Source organism: Nomascus leucogenys, chromosome 2 (assembly GCF_006542625.1).
Source record: "Nomascus leucogenys isolate Asia chromosome 2, Asia_NLE_v1, whole genome shotgun sequence".
Lineage (NCBI taxonomy): Eukaryota > Metazoa > Chordata > Mammalia > Primates > Hylobatidae > Nomascus > Nomascus leucogenys.
Genome location: NC_044382.1, coordinates 143,448,581 through 143,474,043, shown reverse-complemented (window position 1 = coordinate 143,474,043; position 25,463 = coordinate 143,448,581). Strand labels below are relative to the sequence as shown.

The window sequence follows — 25,463 nt, the reverse complement described above, 5'->3', positions numbered from 1 at the left end:
ATCTTCCCCTCCTCTCCCAGCCACGAGTTTTTTGTGTCTTCAGCATGCCAGACTTGATCTCTGTTCTCATCCAAAGTGTTCAAGAAAATGAGTTACGAATCTTTCTAATGGTTCTGTGTCATCTGGAAAGACTCAAAGCAGGATTCCCTCTGTAACAAGTGGAGAGAGCGCCCATTTGATTATTCTGCACTTTAGAAATGCTTACTGACTCCATGAGTGAGCTGATGCTGTTTGTCAGAGGGTCTCAAGCGCTGTCACAGACTGATCAAGGCTTCTGTGCTGGTTATTTTACTAAGCTAGAAGTGAGCAGCTGAACAAATGCATCCTCTTTAGCTGACTCTGTACTTCAGTAGCCAGCACAGTTACTGTCACATAGCAGGAGCTCAGTTTTAATGTTTATTGATAGACCCACTGAGAGTTTGAAGCTGAGTAGAAATTGTGGGGAAGATATTTAAATTCTTGTGAATGTTCTCAGGCCCATCATTCTAGAGAGAATTGTATTGGAAGGATATCAGGATCGGCGTGTATTTCTTCTGTCAATCAAGAAAAATGATGAGACAAGTCTCAAGCATTTTAGGAGATTTATCTGCCAAAGTTAAGGATGCACCCGGGAGACAGGTCTATACCTTTCTCTGAAGATGATTTTGAGGGCTCCAACTTTAAAGGGGAAAGAGCGGGAAATTGAGAAGTACACGATTTTCATGTAAGAGTAGGGTAGGGAACAATAGTTATTCATGGCTTCGTCTGGCTCAGTGAACCTGCTTTTTTTTTTTAATAAGATGACATGAACAAGTGGGGCAGAGGAAAAATGCAGTGAAACTGCATTTTACGTAAGATAAATATAGACACAGTGGGGCAGGGGAACAATCAGATATGCATTTGTGTCTGATGGGCTGGGGTGACTGCACCTGTAAAGATAAGCTATCAATTTCCATTGCCATGGTGAAATTTTAACAGCTCACTAGGAATCTCCTTATGGGCAAAATATGGGGGAGGTGTGTAGTTTTTCATCTTGTAGCCATCTTATTTAGGAACCAAAAGGGGGAGACAGGTTTGTGTGACCGAGTTCCCAGCTTGACTTTTCTCTTTGGCTTAATGAGTTTGGGGTTTCAACATTTAACTTTTAACTTTCTTTCACACTTCTTTAAGAATTTGACATCAGGATTAATGAATGGAGAATAACTAGAAACTTCCTAGCATGGAATCATGCTATTTGATACTATTATACTATTACTTTGTAATATACCAAGTTTACTGCGTCACGTTTGAACTTCTATTAACTTTCCCCCATGCACTTACGCTCCAGTTGATGTTCTTGTGTGTTTTCCAAATATTTCCTTTTCCATGTCTACAAGCCTTTGTATCTATTTCTCATTCTAGTATGCTGTGTGGCCACCTGGTGACACTTAATCATTTTTTTATTTTTGTTAAAGATTCAGTTCAAGTGTTACCTCCTTATTTCCTCAGGAAGATTTAAACATTTCTTTCTCTGGGCTCTACTTCCAGCTTATGTGTCACTTTTATAAACTTGTGATACATTTTAACTGTGTACACACATCTCTTGCCTCAGTTGATAGAGAGTATCTGCCATGCCTAGCATATGTTGGATGTCATATCAGATACTCAGTATTATTTATTGGGCTTACAGTGATAACCAAAGCTCACATGTTTTAGCACTCCCATTTCCATAAAGTGGAAGATGTTCCCTCTGCCTCTTCTCTCTTCCCTCCTCAAAGAAGCGGGAGTGACTTACCTGATCGACCAGTTTAAGACTATATCTGAGCAGGCATGTCGCGGTACCATCTCAGCATCTTCTCTCTTGTGCGGCCTGTCTGCAGGATGCACACTTCTCTTCTGCCACCCTGGAGGTTGCCTGCCTCAGATGGGAGACTTGTGTTTGCCTCCTCTACCTGCAAGTGTGAAGGGATAGTTGGTCTAATGCAGCGGAGATAGTGTTGGAAGACCTAGTTGGCCACAGATCTCAGCCACATTCCCCAATTAATGATTATCAGTAGTAAGATTATTATCTAGATTTCTGTTTCTTGGACTCCAATGTCTTATTTATCTAGTGGTGGAAGAGACAGGAACATTATTTATTGTCCCCCCGAATCCATCAGAAAGGAAATTGAAGTTAAATAATCTGAGCAAGATTAGGCAGAAAGTGCTAGTACACAGGAAAACAAAAGGCCCAGGTTTTAGAGTCAAAATTTTAGCGATATCTATATGTGAATGAACTCATAGAAAATTGAGGGTAAGATACTCTTTCCATCCTATAATAATAACTAATATTCAGTGCTTATTATGTATCAAATAGTAGTTTAAGCACATGATACATATTAATACTTCCATATCTTTGGGGCATGTGCTATTATTAACATTTTCTAGATAATAAATCTACAATACATAAAAATAAATGTTTTACTAAGCTTTATATGAGCAAATGGCAGAACTAATATTGGATCTGGGTAGCACATTCTATTAACCATTATACTATACTCCCTCTCATATTATCTACCTAGAAAAAATATAAAACAGTACCAGTGCCAACCCCCTTACCAAAGAAGGAGGGGAGGAGCAAAATACTAAATTAATATATCACAGAAGGAGACATACACATAGTGAGTAAATGCATGAAATGGTACTCAATATCAATTGCTCTCAGGAATATATAAAATAAATTACAATGGGGCACCACTGTGCACTGACTGGAATGGAGAATATTAAAAAGACTGACAACACCAAATGATACCAAAGAGCAGAAGCAACTGGAACTCTGCATATTGCTGATGAGTGTGTCAAGTGGGTATAATCATTTTGGAAATGGTTTGACAGAGTTGTTTCAATGTAGAAAGTTAAACCTACCTTTACCCTTTGACCCAGCAAATGTACTCCAGGATATTTACCTGAAACAAATAAAGGCCTGTGTTCATAAAAAGCTTGTCCAAGAATATTCTCAGCTACTATTTGATTCATAGAAGGCAAAGACTGGATACAACTTAAATGTCCTGCAAAAGGTGAATGTACAAGCAGATTAGATTTTGCCGTATTCATATAATGGAACTCCATTCATCAATAAAAATGAATGAACTATTGATACACACAAAAACATAGATGAATGAAAAACATCCTGAACAAAAGAGTACATTGTGTATGGTTCCATTTATATGAAATTTAAGAGAATAGGCAACACTCACCTATTGGTGACCGAAATCAGAATAGTGGTTGCCGTAAGAAGGGAATTGACTGCAAAAGGGGACAGGGGAACTTTTTGGAGTGATGGAAATATTCTGCCTTGAATGTGGTGGTGTTTATAGTGGTGTATATATCTGTCAAAACTCATGAAACAGTACGCTTAAAATGAATGCTTATTATTGTATAAATCATACCTCTGTGAAGTTGATTTTTTAAATGGCATCGGGACAAATCTTGGTCACTCCTACTTGTTAATTGTTATTTGTTACTTTTAAATTATTGCTTAGCTTAAAAACTTGGGCAATAAACTCAGACATACATGGGCTTAAATCCAGGCCAAGTAGAGACTTAACTGCTAAAAGAAGTTGGAAGAAGTTTCTTAACTTCTCTGAGTCTCAATTTTCTCATGAGCATGTTGAGGAGATAGTCATGCTTTCGTCATATGGCCACAATGATGATACAATGAAATAATTTATGCAAAACTCATTATCCAGTTTTTTTTTTTAGCGTGTACTGTTTGCCAGGTTCTTTCATGTTATTATTTTTTTTAATTCTTGAAAAATGTTAAAAATTCCAGAGTTTTTATTACAAATGAAGACTATTTTAAAATATAAAGTCTGTCATTTTTATTCATATATTGATTTAGTAAAAATAAATTTACTGAAGCCTACTTTGTACCAGGCACTGTTTTAGGTGCTTGGGATACATCAGAGAGAAAATACAGTTCTGTTCTCTTGTGGCTAATGGGGGAGAAAACAAAACACAATAAACGTTGTAAATAAGTCAATGATGTTGCCACAAGTGCTAAATAAGTTTGGAATAAGATAAGGAAAATTGGGAGACTGACTGGGTGGTGGCTGATTAAATTTTTTAATAGCGAGGTCACAGGAGGTGAAATTTAGGCAAAGAGTTGAAAGAGGTCAGAGAGGGAGAGATGCAGATAGTTGAAGAAGTGGAACAGCCAGTGTAAATACCCACTTTGGGAGCAAGATTTGAGTGTTTGCAGAGCATCAGGGAGCCCGTGTGGCTAAACCAGAGTGAGCAAGGTGTAAACTGGTAGGATACAATGTCAGGGAGATACAGGGAGCTTGATTGCATATGACTTCATGGATGACAGTTAGGACTTTGGATTTTTCTCGTGATGAATTGACAAGACATAACAGGGTTTTGAGCAGAAAAGTGCCATGAGCTGACTGACACTGAGTTGATCTGGAAGGGTCTCCCTAACTGAGTGCCGTCCAGCAGAAGTCTCTATAATGCTGCAAATGTTCTCTTATCCAATATGGTAGGCACTGACTACACATGAACCTGAAATGTGACCAGTGTGTCTGAGGAAGTGAATTCTTAATTTGATTTTAAGTAATGTAAATTCAGGGTTAACAAGCCACATGTAGAAAGTAACTATCATATTGGACAATACAGCTCTAGTCACTGTGTTGAGAATAAACTGGGCAAGGGTGCAGGTAAAGTAGACCTTCGAGGCTTGTGAGGAGGGCCTGGCAGTGAGCTGTGTGTCAGGTGGCTTGCAACAGGGTGGTAGAAATGGAAGGTGGCCATGATTGTTCAGATTCTGAAATATTTTGAAGGCAAAGCCAATATGATTTCATGATCTAGGGGGAGATTTCATGATACAATGTGAAAGAAACAGAAGAGTCAAAGGTGACTCTAGGAGTTTTTATCAGAACCATTGGGAATATAGAGGTGTCATAGAGTGAGATGGGGACAGTGAAACATGGGACAGGTTTGGAGGAGCCGATGAAGAACTTTTATTTTGGATGTGTTCAGTTTGTAATGCTTCATAAAATTTGGTTTGCAAAAGCCATTGACATTTTCAGCATGTCAGGTTTTACTTGAAGGGGTATCCAGCCTACAGAATACAACTGGAGAACACAGTAAGTGACAGGACAGAATAATGGATAGCAGTGGACTCTTTCTTTTAAAATGTTGCCTAGTTCAAAAAAATCATATGCAGGCAACATGAGACCTTAGGGTCTCTGTGGTTATTTCTTTTTCCCTTAAATTATGACTTAAGTCCAGGGAATTATAGATAAGGGAAAGTTATTTGAATATGCTGGTAAAAAGAGAGGGGAGGTACAAGCAAAAAAAAGTGCAAACTCTGATTTGCGTTTCCTTTGAAAGGGAGCCTTCTCAAGGGGCTCTCATGGTCTTCAGAGTATGTAGTTGGCTATAATTACCCTTGACTTCTGCACTCCACCGCAGAAGAAATAACATGTTCATGCAGCCTGTCTTATTTCACTCTGGAATCCCTGTGTTTTTTTGTTTTGCTTTGTTTTCCTGGTTCTCTCCAGCTCCCCCTTCTCTTGGCTCTGTGGCTTGGCATTGGCTATGACAGCTAGCCCTCCTTTTCTTTGGTCTGCCCTAGGGCCATTTTGGTGGCTGCCACATAGGCATTGGGTGTGGGTTATGGCTTTTTCCTGGCTGTAAGAAGAAAAACAATTTAGTTCTGAAAGGCTTTCTAAGTGTAGGTTTAATCATTTCAGTGCTATCTCTCATGCCTCCCGTTTCACATAGGCAGCTCTCTTACCCACACTGATTGATTTACCTCAAACCCAGGGTGACTCAATATGACAACACGTAGCGATGATGTCCCTGATTCAGTTTGCTGGGAGGCTGCCTCATGCTTTCTGCTAATGTCAGTGGCAGGTTCACGGGAAGATGTATATATTCTAGCTTAGGAGCTCTTTTGAGATTTGGGAATGGTACACGTGCCCACATCTGGGGCAGCTGGTGGTGTTGGTGTTTCTAAGTAGTGTCGTCAGTGTTCTTCCATTCTCCTTTTAGGGGAAGAATTTTATGGTCTACAAGACCAAAATTACTGTATATATATCTCTCTCTGGTTTCCCTGTGTTTTCTTTTCTCAGTCCCATGGAAAGGTTTTTTTTTGAGTGTTTGAAATGTTTCTAAGCATATTCTTGCCATGTTTTCTAACTGTAAAATCTACATGAAATGGGGTGTTTGGGGAATTCGGTGCCTGGTTCATTGAATTTTCAGAATTACAACAAGTAATGACAAAAATTATTTTTCTCCTCTCTGATTGCTTGTTATTTTCCCCAAAATGTATGTCTTCACATTTGTATCATAGGAAATAGAATGTGGCCACCAAAATGAAGTCACTTTGACCTTTCACAATGTTTCACAACATTCCATTAGTGCTATAATTCTGAATATCAACTTTAACTGTTAGAACGGAAAGTAATCTGGTTCCGTTTCTTTATAGACTAGAAAACTGAGGCCTGGAGAATTTGAGAGCCTTCCAGTATCCACCAATGGCAAATGCAGGCCCAGTGTAGTGGTTAAGTTACTAGACTCAGAAATCAGGCCAGCTTGAGGCCTTCCTTTGCTCCTGGCCAGCTGTGTGACTTTCAAACTTCAACAGCATCAGAAGCTTGCTCAGTTTTTTCAGCTAAATGAGTTTAGATGAAGAAGTAGTTCAGTTTCCACCACTAAAATGGTAGTAAAAGTATTACTTCCCTATCTAAATAAATTTCCACAAACTTAGTGTGACTTAAGGCAACACACATTTATTATCTTATAGTTCTGGAAGTAGATATTTGAAAGGGCTAAAATCAGGCCAGGCATGGTGGCTCATGTGAGCAATTCCAGCACTTTGGGAGGCCGAGGCGGGCAGATCACCTGAGATCGGGAGTTCGAGACCAGCCTGGCCAACGTGGTGAAACCCCGTCTCTACTAAAAATAAAAAACTGGCCGGACATGGTGGCGCATGCTTGTAATCCCAGTTACTCGGGAGGCTGAGGAAGGGATAATCGCTTGAACACAGGAGGCGGAGGTTGCAGTGAGCCGATATCATGCCATTGCACTCCAGCCTGGGTGACAAGAGTGAAACCCAGTCTCAAAAAAAAAAAAGAAAAAAAAAAAAAGAAGGTAAGGTCTAAAATCAGTGTGTTAGCAGGGTTTTAGGGGAGCAGTCATTTTCTTGCCTTTTTCAGCTTCTGGAAGCTGCCTGCATTGCTTGGCTCATGGCCCGTCCTTCATCTTCAAAGCCAGCAACGTTCTCCTAGGTCTTTCTCAAGCTGTCATCTCTCTGGTTCTCTTCTAAGCTCCTCTTTCCCATATAAGGACGCTTGTGACTATGTTAGGCCTACCTGGAAAATTTAAGACCGTTTCTGCATCTCCGTTTCAATTGATGACGACCTCAATTGCATCTGTAACTTTAATTCTCCTTTGCTACACAACTTCACATATTCACAGGATCCTAGGATTAGGATGCGAACGTCTTTGGGGGCCATTATTCTGTGTACCACAGTCTAGCATGAGAATGAAATTATTTCATAGGTCTGGTTTGAGAGTTAAATTGTCTACATATTTGAAAATTGCAATAGAGATGAAGAAGGTGGCCAGGCCTGGTGGCTCATGCCTGTAATCCCAGCACTTTGGGAGACTGAGGTGGGAGGATCACTTTAGGTTAGGAGTTTGAGATCAGCCTGGGCAACAAAGCAAGAATCTGTCTCTACAATCAGTCAATCAATAAAATATAAACAGCACTGATAGAAAATGCTTCAGTTAAGCACGTACGGGACGTTGAAAAAGCAACTGTAGAACGTTTTTTAAAAAGATGAATAAGGTACTAATGATAGGCGGTATTTTTGAGAACTGCATGTGCCAGGCAAAACCATCACTTTACATGTAGTTCATCATTTATCCTTGAGAATAAGTCTATAGGGTCAAGTGCTCATTTGATCACTGTCATACAGGTGAGAAAACTGCAACTGAAAGAGATTCCATAACATGTCCATAGGGCACGAAACCAGGCATTTCAGGATGAGGATTTGACTCCAACTTGCCTTATTCCAATCTTGATGTATTCTGCTACCACGGTTATTATTATCACTATCATGAGAAACCAGATCTGTCACTTCCACGCCAAGTGTTCTCTAAATTAACTGTTGCTACCTACCAGCTGTTACGAAACAGACATGAATATCTGGATGCTGTAGAAACCCCCCACTTACATAGTTGCTAAAACATATTAACTTTGGTGTTACCAACTTCACTGGCCTCTACTTTCTGAATAATTGCTCTGATTTCAGCTACCCCAAAATATAATATTGTATACAACATCTTTGAATATTTTTGTTTTTATTGTATATCACCCTTAATACCCTCCCCCCCCCTTTTTTTTTATTTCAGGACATTTGCAAATCACTTTGGTGCCACCGAGTAGGCCATAGGTGTGAGACCAAGTTTATGCCCGCAGCGGAAGGGACCGTTTGTGGCTTGAGTATGGTAAACTGCATACTTGTTAGCTTTTAGCTCCAGAAATTTGATAAGGCATAGAATTCGAACTGTTTGTATTGTGACCTTAGGATGAATGCTTTGGTAGTTTATACTCTCTGACTTCTCTTTATATTAACCAACATTATGCAGCAGCAGTTACAAAGCTTAATGCTAATATAACCCAGATAGCTCAATTGTTTAAGAAGATTTTTTTTTCTTTTTTCTTTTCTTCCTATTTTAGATGGTGGCTTGGCTCAAAATATCTCTATTTCAGTGAGCTAACAGGTTTCATTGCATACCATTTTCCTTTTAAACTTGTGGTGTTTAAAAATCTCAGGGATCAGATGTCTTGTTAGTCAAGAAATGACTGTCCCTCCAGACCAAGGCTTCGGCTACTCAGCTCAACTCACAGGACCTGTCATTGAGCTTCTGACATGCCCTATAGATTCCCATCACGTACAGTGACTTTCCTATTGAAGGGTAAGAGACGCCTCCACCTAGTGTGTACCTAAGGTCCTTTTGCTGGTGAGCATCTTCTACCCAGAGAAGCACTTCCGTTTGGAAAGACTTTGGGAGATCTCAATATTTTGAATGAAGAACTCTCATATATTTCTATTTTTCTTCCTTTTTCTCAATACAGTCTGGAGGGAGGGCAGGTTGCATTTGGGCTACTAGTAAATGATCCAGATTTGGGAAGTTCATTTGAAAGACCAATCAAAGAGGAGCTATGAATGACAAGAGATAATGAGATGTTACAACTTTGCTGATCTTAATTATTGACTCTGTCTCAACGCAGTATAAACCTATACAGAAAAAAATGGTCATTGGTCATTTACAGTTATTTCAAGGCTGGGTGTGATAGCTCACACATGTTATCCCAACACTTTGGGAGGCTGAGCAGGGAGGATTGCTTGAAGCCAGGAGTTCAAGAACAGGTAACATAGCGAGACCCTATCTCTACAAAAAATTGAACAGGCTTGGTGGGGCATGCCTGTAGTCCCAGCAATTTGGGAGGTTGAGGGAGGATGATCGCTTCAACCCAGGAGTTTGAGGCTGCAGTGTGCTGTGATTATGCCACTGCACTCCATCCTGGGCCACAGAGCTAGGCCCTGTCTCTAAAAAAGAAAAAGTTATTTCATTCCACAATATTTATTGACTACTAGATATGCGGAACAGGAGACTCTGGGGATGTAGAGATAAATAAACCACAGTTGTATTTCTTTAAAATTTTACAGTCCAGGTGGGGCACAGTGGCTCATGCCTGTAATCCCATCACTTTGAGAGGCCAAGGTGGGTGGATCACTCGAGGTCAGGAGTTCAACACTAGCCTGGCCAATGTGGTGAAACCTTGGGTCTACTAAAAATACAAAAATTTGCTGGGCGTGGTGGCGCACACCTGAAATCTCAGCTACTTGGGAGGCTGAGGCATGAGAATCACTTGCATCCTGGAGGCAGAGGTTGCAGGAAGTGGAGATTGTGCCACTGAATTCCAGCCTGGGTGACAGAGCAAGACTCTCTCAAGAATAAATTAAAAATATAAAAATTTACAATCTAGCAGGGGAAACATACACAGAAGCAAATAACTCATTCTGTCTTTAAACACACCTTCTCTAAGCAGTAGTTGCTATCGGGGCCCAGAAGAAATGTGAGATGAATCTTCCTTGAGATTAGCTATGCACTTAGAACAAACCACAGCAAGTGTGTGCGTCAGGATGGCTGTTGGGTTGTGGGTTAAAGTTCTTCAGCTGGATAATAAAAAGGACTTTTCAGAGAGAAGCCAACATCAGAGGCAAAGGCACAGATTTGTTAGGATGTTTATTCCCTATCTCTTAAAAAGATATGTAATTTTTAACTCTTTAACGAAAATGAACATTTTAAAAATTGAGGAGTTATGTGCAATTTTTAATCCGATAGTGGTCTTAGGGATTCCCAATGAGGACTACTCTTGAAAATGTTAATAGAAGTGTTGGGGCCATGAAGATTCAAAACAATGAATTAGTGGAATAATTTAAAATATAAATAGTGCTCAAGTCCTTTTTACTTTTGAGGCATCACGACTTAGAACTTGTGACTTGAGGATTAGTGGTTTTTTTTTTTTTAATTGAAAAAGCAACAGCGTTACCTATAAGGGATACAGAGGAAAATATTTATATAATGAATGAGAAAAATACATGATACATCACCTAGGTCTAAAGATTTATTACATAAGCACATCAGGTATCTAAGTTCCAAGGGGAGTAAAATGTACTTGTGTTAGACTTCAGCAAACAGAACAGAAGATAAATAAAGTCGGAAGTGAGAAAACAAATGTCTTGATATCACTGCCACACCACCTTATTTTAAAACACCAGGCTATAGTTATATACTGGTGAAAAGCCCTTAAGTGTAGTGTCACCCTCAACAGAAAGCATCTTAATAAGTTCCATCCCTCATCATTCCAGTGTAATGATTATTACATTCATATACGGGTTCCTCAGATTCTTCCTTCACCAGAGGATATAACTGGCTGCTTGACAGACTGTAAATTTCATGAGGGCAAGTGCCCTGGTTTTACTCTTGTTTCATCTGGATTGTCTGACACACAGTAGCAGGTACTCAATGTTTCATTTGTTTCTCTGTAACTGGAACCCAACTCTGTCCTTCCTCTTTCTTCTCCAGTCCCTTGTCCTTCAGCGATGTTTGTACTATGAATACTCAGCCAACATGCGGCAGTATGAAAGCCACTTACTCTTTTTTTTTTTTTTTGAGATGGAGTCTCGCTCTGTCGCCCAGGCTGGAGTGCAGTGGCACGATCTTGACTCACTGCAGGCTCCACCTACTGGGTTCACACCATTCTCCTGCCTCAGCATCCCGAATAGCTGGGACTACAGGCACCCGCCACCACACCCGGCTATTTTTTTCTATTTTTAATTAAAGACGGGGTTTCACCGTGTTAGCCAGGATGGTCTTGGTCTCCTGACTTCGTGATCCACCCACATCCGCCTCCCGAAGTGCTAGGATTACAGGCCTGAGCCACCAGGCTCGGCCAAGCCACTTACTTTTATCTAGAGATACGTGTGCATGGAAAGAAAGGTTTGTGCATGCTGTCTATAAAAAGATAATGGCCCAATTCATGGCCATTCAATTGGAAATTAGATGTAGTGCCAGAAATATGTGTGCTGGGCCTGGGCGTGGTGGCTCATGCCTGTAATCTCAGCACTTTGGGAGGCCTTGGCGGGCAAATCACTTGAGGCCAGGAGTTCGAGACTACAGTGGTCAACATGGTGAAATTCCGTCTCTACTAAAAATACAAAAAATTACCTGGGCATGCTGGTGCACGCCTGTAATCCCAGCTACTCAGGAAGCTGAGGCACAAGAATTACTTAAATCCGGGAGGTGGAGGCTGCAATGTGCCCAGATCATGCCACTGCACTTCAGCCTGGGTGACAGAGTGATAACCTGTCTTAAAAAAAAAAAAATGTGCGTATGAAAAGATGGAGCCGGGTGCGGTGGCTCATGCCTATAATCCCAGAACTTTGGGAGGCCAAGGTGGGTGGATCACCTGAGGTCAGGAGTTCAAGACCAGCCTGGCCAACGTGGTGAAACCCCGTCTGTACTAAAAATAAAAAATTAGCTGGGCATAGTGGTAGGCGCCTATAATCCCAGCTACTTGGAAGGCTGAGGCAGGAAAATCACTTAAACCCGGGAGACGGAGGTTGCAGGGAGCCAAGATTGCGCCACTGGACTCCAGCGTGGGCAACAAGAGTGAAACTTCATCTCAAAAAAAAAAAAAAAAAAAGGAAAAAAGAAAAGATAGATAAAATTACAGTTTTATATATTCTAAATTTGCATTTTCTTTGTAGAATTTTATCTATACATGTGAATGTGTGCAGGTCTGTGTGTACATTCCTTTATATTCCTGATTTCCACACTGATTAAAAGGCTAAACAGAGACAATCTGATAGCAGCCTAACTTAATACTAGAATGAATACTGAAGTAATAGAACATGAAATTAATTGAATGACTGGAAGAGATCTAAAAAACACATTTTCCAAAAAGAAATTAGATTAGAATTAAGGTACATTGGTCAGTAATTTGCCTCCAAGATGAGAAGTAGAAGTGTCCTGCTTAGGAGTTCTGGCTACTGAGTTAAATCCAGTCTCTTATACTTGCGTAGTTATTTGAATAGATCTGTTTGGGTAGTTTGTGTCACTCTGAGCAAGTTAGCTAGTATTTCTTTGCTAAATTTCTCCTACTGAGGAAAATGGCTTTTAACTCAGTGTTTTGCAAGGATTAGATGAGATACTCCATGTGAAGCTCTCCGCACCATTTTTGGCACATAGTAGCAACTTGATAACCTGTGGCTGCTGCTGCTGTTACTGTTATTAGCTATTGTAATTTTGTCTCAGCCGCTGAACTCAGTCCAGTAGAGTCCTCATGATTCCCGGTAGAAAAGATTCATGCTTATGGTAGACAATAGCCTCAGATGACCGATTGCCTTCCCCAAAAAGTCCTCAATAGCGTTATATGATTTCATGCAAACTCTGAAATGGCAATTAATCCAGGGAAAAGAAAAATTAAAAACAGAAGAATTAATCAGCACATGGCAAGAATTTGAAGAAAGGAAGCAATATCTTAACCTAGACAAAGTGCACTAGCAACCAAGCCACACGGTAAACAGTCATGAAGCCAAATGTATCACAGGGGATAAGTGAAGATTTGAAAGTCAAACAACCTTCCCATAATTCTGTAACCGATCCCCCAGTTCCTCAGCAAAACCTGGCATGGTCCAAACCCCAACCCTTTGGATCTAATTGCAGAGGCTTTTAGAAAAGAGCAGTTATGCTAAGTCATGCAGAACTTGCTCATAATCAAAGCATGGCAGGGGTCGGGGATGGGGGGTAGGCAACAACAACAAAAAATAAAACTAAAACGAAAGAAACACTACCACAGGCTAACGCATCCCCTAGGGAGAGATGACCAGGAAAGCCAGGAATTTGTTACAAAGGAGAACTAAAATGGAAAGGTTAATACAGAAAAAAGCTCTCCATCTAGCTTGTACAGGTCATGGGCAAATGAAAGACTCTGGGCTAATTCATCAAAAACACTGAAAGAGCTCCAAGTCATCAGAGCGTCTGCAGTGGGCACCTTTTATGTAGACAAAAGGAAAAAGGATGCTATCTGAAGAGAACAATTTGTACAGACTGAGTTGTTCAGCTTCGTAAGAAATGCTCTATAGTGACGGGTTTGGAATAAACAAAAATATAATATATGTGTAATTGTATCTATTTTATAAGATAATCATTCAGAATGATAAATCATGTTAATATCTTAACTGTTACTTCTTGAATGAGTGATCCCAATTGTTCTTTCAGAATGATAAATTGTGTTAATATCTTAACTGTTTCTTCCTGAATGAGTGATCCCAATTGTTCTTTAAGTAGTGTTGTCTCTAAGTGGCAAGGCAGGCTTCGTTGTAACTTTATACTGACTCCCTTGGCTGTTAGGTGGAATCTTATCTGAACATGTCACCTCCACAGCTCACAAAGCCTATCATACTCAGCCTGTTGGTGAGCAATGCCCCTTCCCTCTAGATGTCAGCCTTTCAAAATGTATGTGGTCAATGCAGAGGAGGTGAGTGTTTTTAGAGCACAGCAAAGGAATTTATCAAGGTATCAGGCATTTTCCTTTTCTCCCAACAGACCTGTCTTTCCTGTTACTGTGCATGTGTTGGCAACTCCCTGCGCTTTCCCAGGTGGTCTCTGACAGGAAGCATCTTACACGTTCTTTTCACAGTGGTGTCGGCAAGGCCAGTGCGTGAAGTTTGGGGAGCTCGGGCCCCGGCCTGTCCACGGCCAGTGGTCCACCTGGTCGAAGTGGTCAGAATGTTCCCGGACATGTGGTGCAGGAGTCAAGTACCAGGAGAGACACTGCAATAACCCCAAGTAAGGCTGCAGCAGAAAGTTAGTCTTTGCAAGGCCTTAGCCTTCAGCCCGTAACACACTGGTTTTTCTTGTTCATACTTGAAGAAGTTTATTTTTTTATTTTTAATTATTATGGCTACATAACGGTTATACATATTTATGGGGTACATGTAATGTGTTGATACAGGTAACAACGTGGAATGATCACATCAGCATGATGAGGTATCCATCACTTCAAGCCTTTGTTGTTTCTTTATTAAAAAACATGCCAATATCATTTCTTTATTAGGCCCATTCCACTGTTTTAGTTATTTTAAGATATACAATAAATTATTTTGAACTATAGTCACCCTATTTGTGCTACTGCATACTAGATCTTGTTCGTTCTAATTATATTTTTGTACCCATTAACCATCCTGACATTACTGTTCTCCCTCCCCACTACCCTTCCCAGCTCTGTCAACCCGCTCTCCAGCTCTAGCTCTGTCTGAGTTCAATTTTTTTTTTTTTAAGCTCTCACGTGGGAGAAGATACGATATGTGTCTTTCTCCATTTGGCTTATTTCACTTAATATAATGTCCTCCAGTTCCATTCATGTTGTTGCGAATAATAGGATATCATTTTTATAGTGGCTGAATAGTATTAAATAGGATTCATAGTATTAAGTAGGATTAATACTATCATAATAGGCTGAATACCATTAATTCAAATAATACTATTATATTATGTAAAATTACTATTAATATATAGTATATATACTACTATATACTATTAATATATAGTATATATACTACTATATACTATAATATATAGTATATATACTCTATATACTATATATCTACTATAATATATAGTATATCTACTATACACTCTATATCTACTATAATATATAGTATATCTACTATATACTCTATATCTACTATAATATATAGTATATCTACTATACACTATATATTATACTATAATAATATACATTATATATTATATATATAATATACATAGTATATTATACTATAATATACATTATACTAATTACATAATACATTATAATATGTAATAATATACATATTATACTATAATAATATACATTATATATTATATATAATATACATAGTATATTATACTATAATAATATATAGTGCATAGTAGATATACTATATATTATAGTATGATATATAGTGTATAGTAGATATAGTAGATATAGTAGATATAATAGATATATAGTATATAGTAGATATAGTATAATATATAGTATATATACTACTATATACGATAATATATAGTATATATACTACTATATACGATAATATATAGTAGTATATACACTAGTAGTATATATACTATATATTATCGTATATAGTATATATACTATATATTATCATATATATAGTATATAGTAGTATATATTATATATAAATTATATATTATTTATATATACTATATAGTATATGTAAATATGTAGTATTATATATGTATAATAGTATAATATATGTAGTATTTATACTATATATTATATATAGCATATATGACACTATATTATATATAGTACATATGACACTTATATATAGTATATATGACACTATATATTACAGTATATATAGTATATATGACACTATACATTATACTATTAATATATAGTAGCTATACTATACTATCTAGAAGCATTAGTAGGATGAATGGATAAAGAAAACATGGCACACTATTCAATTATGTATATGTGCCATATTTTCTTTACTTATTCATCCACCGAGGGACTCTTAGGTTACTTTCATGACTTGGTTATTGTGAATAATGCTGCTGTGAACATGGGAATACGGATGAACGTGGGAATACAGGTATCTGTATACACTGATTTCCTTTCTTTGGGGTATTCCTTCTTTTTGGGATTTTGGGATTGCTTTTAGTTATTTGAGGAACCACCATGCTAATTTACATTCCCACCAACAGAACACACTGTTTTATTTTTTATTTTTTTGGTATTTCTTTTTTTATTATTATTTTACTTTAAGTTGCAGAATACATAGGCAGAATGTGCAGGTTTGTTACATAGGTATATATATGCCATGGTGGTTTGCTGCACCTATCAACCCATCATCTAAGCTTTAAGCCCCACATGCATTAGGTATTTGTCCTAAAGCTCTCCCTCCCATTGCTCCCCACCCCCGACAGGCCCTGTTGTGAGAAAATACTGTTTTAAAGTGCCAGTTTCTTCCCTCCAGTTAGTAACAATCAACCAGAGTTTTACTGTTTGCATGTAAAGTCCATGTGCACAGAGGGAAGGTATGGTGTGCAGAAGGCAAAACACAGCAGAGGAGTCATTCTCTATGGGACTGTGATGATCCAGAAAGACTCTGAGCTACTTTATTCATCTAAACTAGGGTTCTACACTCATATAATTAAATACTTGCAATACTGTAGAACAGAAAATTTGGCCAGCAAACCTTGTGAGTGTCTCTCAAACTGGTGAACTGCAGAAAGTATGCTGATTTTTGCGTTGCAAGAATGTACATCAACATGTGTTGACAGATCTGCCTGACTTTTCAAGAGAAACCAGAAATACGGAAAAATGCTGCATGCGAAATTTCCCACTTTTAAAAATATTGACAGCAAACCCAATTTTCTTTAAAGACAGAAAAACCCACTGTGACAACTAGTCAAATCAGCTGTGGATTGAAATTGGCCTGTGGGCACTCTTTGGTCTGGTCATACTGGAGTCTGAACTGCAGTTTGTGCTCTGTGCACATGAAGGTGGTTTCATGTTACTTTTATATGCTCTAACTCCCACATGAAACATGGGTGAGATGTAGATTTTCCAATTGGCAGAATGATGTAGACAGAGCCCAGGTTTTGGCGATAGATAGAAAGACTCTAAACCCTGTGTCTGCCACTTCTTAATTCTGTGGCTTTGTAAAAGTCATTTGACTTGGGTTTATGTACAAAAAAATGTAGAAGATAACCTTGGAAGGTTGGAGGAGGATTAGAAATCGCATCTGTAGGATGCCTGACAGACTGGGGAACATTCAGTGCACATTCAACAAAAGGTTCTGGGATCTGTGTGGTTTTCATCATCTTCATCCCAGCTCACCAGGAGGACGGGGTCACAGAGGGTCAGCCCACCGAAGCAGGGTGGAGAGGCACAGCCTTTACTGATGAAACTGACTTTTGAAGAATGTGATGGAGTGAGAAGAATGTGATGGAATCTTGGAAAACAGATTTAATTTACAACACGATGTACGTTGGTAGCATAGCGCAGAGGATGAGAACGTAGACTCTGAAGTTGGACAAACCGTTTTTGCATCCTGACCCTAACACTTCTGATCTATGAGCACAGACGACTTAGTCTTCCTGCTCCAGGTTGCTCACTTATAAAAACGGGATAACGATAGTACCTATGTCAACTGAGTTCACATTTGTAAAGTGCTTTAGTAGAGGGTCTGACGTGTCGTTAGCATTGCATTAACTGTTTGGTAAATTGAGGAATAAAGACACTAGAGCAAAAGGAAATTTTTAAAAAGCTGATGGTACTTCATTTGAGTCAGCAGTCTGAGTTAGATAAAAAGTCTATTTTTTTCCCAAAATATAAAGCAGAGTTTGGAGACACTTTGACCATCACGTGTTAGGTGCTACTTGGAATATCGCAGGCTAAAATAGGTGTTTTCAATTTCAGCACTATTGACATGGGCTGGAAAACTCTTTGTTGTGGAGGTTTGTCCTGTGCATGGTAAGATGTTTGGCAGCATCCCTGCCCTTTAGTTACTAGTGCCAGTAGGATCCACTGTTCTTCCCACCACCCACCAAACTGTGACAACCAAAAATGTCTCCAGACATTGCCAAATGTCCTATATGGGACAAAATAATCTCTGACTGGGACTCACAGATATAATCAGGCCCAGTGACTGAATATAATGATAAGGAGGCTGGTGATGCATTTGCAAGTTATACCAGGTTATTGTTTTAATAACAATATTAAAACAATTAATGATGTTGTTTTAGTATCTCCTGGTTTAAGCAGCAGGGTAGTTTTTAGCCTCCTGATACTTTGAATGCAGCCATGTCTTAAGTTGAATTGTTAAAATCATCATATTACTTTACATTTTTGAAGTATAGTTCATGGATCTGGTTTTCATACATTACAACATTTTACAATCTCGATATTTTCCCAAGAAAGACATAGATTACCTAATTCAAAAGCTGTGCTGGTAAAGTGCATGAATGAGGCCCCTGAGATTTAAATTAAAACCTCTCTCATATCTGTAGGATTGAGAGCTCTCATTATAATAGGGCATTGTTCATGGAAACAACATACTGTAATTTAGAGATGCCTAATAGAAGAATTAATCATTAAAGTATTTTCATTCAGTGCAGTTTTATCATTTTAAACAAGATGAAAAATAAATCAGGATACTGTTTACTTTAACTCTGCATGAAGCCAAAAATAAAACAAGTAGATGATAGGCTCTCCCAAGACAGCTGAATTAATTGTTCTTTCTCTGTTCTTATTTCACTCTGTTGCAGTAATGCTGTTTATTCTCCCTGTTTCAAGTTATGGATTTCTTTCTTGCTTCAGTTTAAGCATTTGGTTCTATTCGCGTCACTCAGTGTAGCCATTTTCATTGTCTCATCCGAGAAGCAGTGTGAGGTTTCTGTTTCATATAAAGGTGTTTTTTCCAGAACAGATTTTATTTCATAAAAAATGAATGATTCTTGGCTGATTCATAGATTTACCAATTTTTTTTGTTGACGGCTATCTGTCCCTGGAATGTCCAGTGCCAGGCACACAGGGACATCCTTTGTCCCATGTAAGTGGTAAATAGTTTTAACTGATGGAAGCCCTATTTTTCACTGAGCCTTCCTATGCCTCAGGGACCTTCCCAATGTCCTTTTTTAGGCGTTTGTTCCCAATCAGATTAGAACTGACACATGAGTTGAAACCTGCTGCCTAATTCAGTTATTTCACAGATGAGTAACCAGGGGAGGCAGAGGGCCCCATTCACGGTAGCACCTCTTGCCCAAGTCCCCATGCTGGTAATGGCAGAGTCAGATTAAGATCCCATAGTCTTAATCCTTTGACATTTTTCATTTTTTTCTGGTTCTTTGTTTATTAAACTATCACCCCATAAGGGATCCTAGTGAAATTTCTATAAACTCTCCAAGAAAATTATTAGTGATGTGCTAAGGTGTTCTAGAACTTTTCTAAAACGTGAGTCTTTCTGAGAAAGAATTGTCTGCTAACTCTAAGGCAACTTAGCACATGGAGTTAGAAGGAAAATCATGGCCCCAGAAGAATAATTGAATCTAATTGGTGGTGTATTTTCCAACCAGTAATTTCGAGGCTCAGCTGGTTATCAGAATCACCAGGTGTGTTTTTAAAAATACTGATTTCTGAATCTTCCATATCTCATATTCTTATTGAGAAAGTGGGTGGAGGTCCCCAGGAATATGTATATGTATATGGTTTAACAGAGCTCTCCAAGCGATGCTAATACTCACCCAAGCAACACCGTTGTAACTATTTGTAGTCAGGACTTGATAAATGATGCAGAAGCAAATGCTGGTGTGCTTTTTACAGTTGTCTAATGTAAGGACAAAATCATGTGCCTAGGTTTTTGTTTTGTTTCTATATTTCTTTTTAATATTGAAGAACTTCTTTCACCAAGACATATCATGATCGAATTTTCTGTTAGGCTAACACTTATGTTCAAAGCTGCAGAAAAATATTGCCTATATTTTTATAGAAATGGCCAAATGCTTGCTAGTAATTACTTTTGATCACTTTGACCATATCCCATAATTAAAAATGAAGTGTATTAGTATATAAAAATCAGATCACATAATACTCAGCACAGGGTGAGTACTCAATACAAAAGCATAAGGCATTTAAAAAGTTATGATTTATTTATTCTGACTCTGCCCTAGATACTGCCCTACATTCTTTATAAAGGTTAGTTCGGTTAATTGTCACAACTGTTCCTATTTTGCAAATGAGGAGGTTAAATAAAATCACCTAAAGTTAAGCTGGGAGGAGGCAGAGAATACTGTATTTAAATCAGCGTCTGGCCAGGTTTGGTGTATCATGCTTGTAATTCCAGCACTTGGGGAGGCCAAGGCTGAAGGATTGCCTGAGGCCAGGAGTTTGAGACCAGCCTGGGCAACACAGGCCCTTGTCTCTATAAAAATTTTAAAAATTTGCCAGGCATGGTGGCACATGCCTGTAGTCCTAACTACTCAGGAGGCTGAGGCAGGAGGATTGCTTGAGTTCAGGAATTTGAGGCTGCAGTGAGCCATGATAGTGCCACTTCACTCCAGCCTGGGTGATAGGGCAAAACTCTGTCTCAAAATTAAAAAAAAAAAAAAAAGAGAATCTGCCTCATTGTAAAAGGCCAGCTCCCTAAACATTGCACCTTACTGTCTATTCTTCTTTCTTTGCATGCCCGGCCCCATGGCCTAAGAACTCAGTTAAATGCAGGCATAGTTAAGTAGGAAAAAAATCCTGGACTGAGTCCACAGGCCTAAGCTTGAGCTCATCTCTGTTTCTTTCTAGCTCTGTGACCCTCATTAAACAAGTTTTGTAAGCTCTTGTCAGCTGGTTCTCACTTCATCTATGAAAGAAGGACAATGGCTGTATGAATTTGGTGTTCTTTTCCACGTTACAAGCTCTATAAGTCGATAAAGTAACACCTTGCAGTCCTCTTTCACTTCATTAACTACATAGAGCCCAAATGAGATTTATTCATGAAATCACAGAAAGTCTTAAACTGAGAAATTAGATTTAAATATGCCTTGTAAAGATGACCGGAATATTGAGGCTATGATATAGCACTTTAAGATTTTTCTAAGTGCTTTTTAGATAATCATTTAAGAAGTCTTCAGGGATTTGATTTATCACAATGGCTACTGCATGTTTAAGTAGTTTCTCCAGAGTGTTTTGAAATAGCGTAAAAATCCCATTCTGGCAATGTGACATTTCCCGTTTCTGTTGAATCCATTTTAGCATGCAGTTATAGGAGGACGGGATAAATTAATTATGCTGAAGCATATTCCAGGGCTGTTTTAGAGCATACTTGTGCTTCCTAAAGAGACAAGGAATTTTAATCACATAAATTTATTAACCTGGAGCCACCTTTCATGTTATACAAGATGATCCATAGTTGAGTTTTGGCCTTCAGAGAAAACTCCAAAATGGGAGGAATGAAAAGAAGCCACAGCTTTGTGCACAGAGTAAGCTGGATACGATGTTATGGGTAATTTTCAATGTGGTGGTGCTCTTTTTTAGCTTTTTATTTTGCTTTCTGGTTTTTGCAGATTAGAATCTGCCTACCAAGATCTTAAAGAGCTTGCCTTTACATCATAATTATTTATGTTCTAATGGAATTCCCTACTCTGGAAATCATTTCCCATTGTGCTTGGCAGGAAAGGAGTAGGCCACCTGCAAAGCTGAAAAGTGACTATGCTGATGAAAACAAGAGAATGTTTTCCCTCTGGGTTCAGAATCAATCAGAAGAAACACACAATAGTCATATTATACTCAAAGTATCTCAACAACTGACAGCTGGATTGGGGAGAGCAGCAAATGGTGCTTTCTGTTCCTTCTCCCCAATGTGCTGACATTCTGTGTAATAGCAGGTGCATGGCAAAGTGTGGGAAGATAATGAGAGTATTAGGAAATGGGAGAAAGCTGGAGAGGTAGCTTGAGTCCATGTTTGAACGGCTTTTGATGCCCAAAGTTAGGGTATGTGCATGTAGCAGACAAGCACACATATACAGTGAAAGAACATTTAGGTGTGTTTACAGATTTCCCTAACACAGGAGCTAATATGAGGGTCAAGAATATCTGTTCAGTTAGAACAAGTCTCCAGTTTCATCCAGGTTGCTGTGAATGCCATTATTTCATTACTTTTTTATGGCTGAGTAGTAGTCCATGGTCTATATACACCACATTTTCTTTACTCATTGATTGATGGGCATTTGTGCTGCTTCCATAGTTTTGCAATTGCAAATCGTGCTGCCATAAACTCAGGAATGGAAAACCAAACATTGTATGTTCTTACTCATATGTGGGAGCTAAGCTATGAGGACACAAAGGCATAAGAATGATACATTGGAGTTTGGGGACTCAAGGGAAAGGGTAGGAGGTGGCAAGGGATAAAAGACAGGGTACACTGATTTAGGGGTGTACTAAAATCTCAGAAATGACTACTAAAGAACTTATTTATGTAACCAAACAACCTATTGAAATAAATTAAAAATTAAAAAATTGTTCTACCATAAAGACACATGCACGTATATGTTCATTGTAGCACTATTCATGATAGCAAACGCATGGAATCAACCTGAATGCCCATCAACAGTAGCCTGGATAAAGAAATGTGATACATATACACCATGGAATACTATGCAGCCATAAAAAAGAGTGAGATCATGTCCTTTGCTGTCAGATGGATAGAGCTGGAGGTCATTCTTGTAAGCCACCTAAGGCGGGAACAGAAAACCAAATATCACATATTCTTCCTTATAAGTGGGAGCTAAACATTGAGTACATATGGACACAAAGATTGAGGGTGGAGGTTTGGAGGAGGGAGAGGATTGAAAAACTACATGTCAGATACTATGCTTATTACCTGGGCGATGAAATAGTCTGTATACCAAACCCCTGCGAGACACAATTTAACTGTATAACAAACATTTACACGTACCCCTGAACCTAAAATAAAAGTTTAAACAAATTTTAAAAATTTAGAAACAAAAGAATATCCTTTCAGGCTGGGTGCAGTGGTTCACACCTGTAATCCCCACACTTTGGGAGCCTGAGGGGGGTGGATCACTTGAGCCAAGGAGTTTCAGACTGGCCTGGGCAACATGGCGAAACCACATCTCAACAAAAAGTACAAAAATTAGCCAGGTGTAGTGGTGCATGCCTCTAGTCACAGCTACTTGGGAGACTGAGGTAGGAGGCTAACCTGAGCCAGAGAGGTGGAGGCAGCAGTGAGCCGAGATCACGCCACTGCATTCCAGCCTGGGCAACCGTGTGAGACCCTGTCTTAAAAATAATAAAAAGTAAAAATTATTTCATCAGTGTTTAAGGAAATGGACAGAATGTAAACGTTTGATTGGTGATTGCAAATAAATTTGATTTAGCATGCCAATTTTAATAAGTGAGCAGTGGTAACGAAAAGAACTAGAAAAAGTCCCTTGATTGATTAGTTATGTCTAGCCTAGATTCAAGAAGGAAGGTGTTAAGTTGTATGCTATGTACTTCCATTCCTATAATAGACTGTATGCATTTGCATACACTGTGGCAATGCTCATCTTAATTGCCCCTCTTCATATTATTGCATGTGACTAATAATGAGCCCTTTGATTGCTAACATTAAAGTTCATTAATTTCATTTTTAGGCCTCAGTATGGTGGCAAATTCTGTCCAGGTTCTAGCCGTATTTATCAGCTGTGCAACATTAACCCTTGCAGTGAAAATAGCTTGGATTTTCGGGCTCAACAGTGTGCAGAATATAACAGCAAACCTTTCCGTGGATGGTTCTACCAGTGGAAACCCTACACAAAAGTGGAAGGTAATTTGGTCTGTATGACATTCAAATAAGTCTCTATGTGGGTAATAATGTGATTGACCAATACCCCAATAGAAATTGTTGCCTGTATCAAAGAGTTTGAATGTTTACCTTTCACTCCCCAGACCCATCTGGCTCAATGTTTCATTCCATGGGTTTTGTTTATTTTTCCACTGTTTTTTTTCCCCCCCATAAGATACCTCTTGTCTGCCACATCTGTAAACCCAAGGTTTCATATGTTTGGAATGTGCTTATGTTTCTCAACTTACCTTTGACATTTTGGCAATTAAATCTCCCAGGGATCTTAATTGAAATTGGTATGAACGGTCCAGACCAAAAACTCATGAAACCATATATACCCCATAGAGGCACCATACACAGTACGTGACATGTCAGTTGATTACAAGCATGGGAAGGCCTGTTTGTAGAGTGTGTGCATGCACGCAGACACACACACAGAATCATAAATAAAAATTATACTAGGTTCTTGGTACTTACTAAAAGTTATGGCGTGTATTTTACTTTTTAATATGTCTTTATTTTGACTGAATAATAAAACATTAGTTACAGCAGAAGAGTTTAACGTAGTTGCTCTTGCCTATGTAGAATAAGCTGTCATCATGCTAGTTGTTTCACTACTTCTATCCATTCGATTTATCAAAACTTATTCATGCTGTCTTGAAAGAGGATTATATATGAATCCCAACTGCCCATGTGTAGAATGGAAAGAGACTAAGTTTAATGACAATTCATGGGCTGTTCTGTGCAAAAGCTCAACATGAACCTATATTAATTAGTGATCCTAAAGGAAGCTAATATTACAGGCATCATTATAACAAGTAGAGCCTCCAAATCAAAAGAGAGGATTGTGAAGCTTGGCTCAGTATCTTCCTAGCCATTTCAGGAGCACTGATGTGGTTTTGGGTCATGACTGTCCAGGAAGCATAGATAGAGACAGACGTGACAATTCCAAAGCTGTGTCTTAGGAGGAAGTAATGAGGGACCTATAGAGGTTTACTGTACATGAGAAACGAGTTACATTCAAAACTTCAAAGAGCTATTGAAAAGGAAGGATGTTCGATTTATTTCAAATTGCTTTAGATAACAGAATTAATTCAAGGGCTGAGAACATTCTAGCCATATTATCTCCTCAGAGATACCTTCCTTGACAGCCTGTCAACATATTCTTCCTTCATGTTGTTTTCTGAACCCTTTACCCCGTTTTATTCTTCATAGCTCTTCTCAGTGCATGAATGTATTTTTATCTAGTCATTTATTTGTTATCTTCCTCCCCACAAGAATTTAGGTTCCACAAGGACTAAGCCTTTGTCTGTCTTGAGCTTGCTTCTATCTCCAGCATCCAAGAACAGCATTTGGTATATATTTATGTAATGTTATAACTTTTGAAGTGATAAGTAAATAAATATTAACTGTCCAAAATGAAAATGTACTCCCTCTGTAAGTAACAAGCTCCCCATTACTAGAGGCATTCTACCAGGAGCTGAGTGATGTCGTAGAGAGCATGCTGCACAGCAGGTCCCGGTGGAT

At 38.7% G+C, this 25,463-nt stretch overlaps 1 protein-coding gene across 1 annotated transcript in view; it reads left to right on the top strand.

Moving 5' to 3' along the window:
• ADAMTS18 (ADAM metallopeptidase with thrombospondin type 1 motif 18) overlaps positions 1-25,463 on the top strand; it is a 155,323-nt gene that overhangs the window by 87,799 nt on the left and 42,061 nt on the right. Inside the window, exons 10-12 of the mRNA XM_030819159.1 lie at positions 8,362-8,457; positions 14,225-14,373; positions 23,746-23,918. Coding sequence (XP_030675019.1) covers positions 8,362-8,457; positions 14,225-14,373; positions 23,746-23,918 — 418 coding nt within the window. The remainder of the gene's footprint in view (positions 1-8,361; positions 8,458-14,224; positions 14,374-23,745; positions 23,919-25,463) is intronic.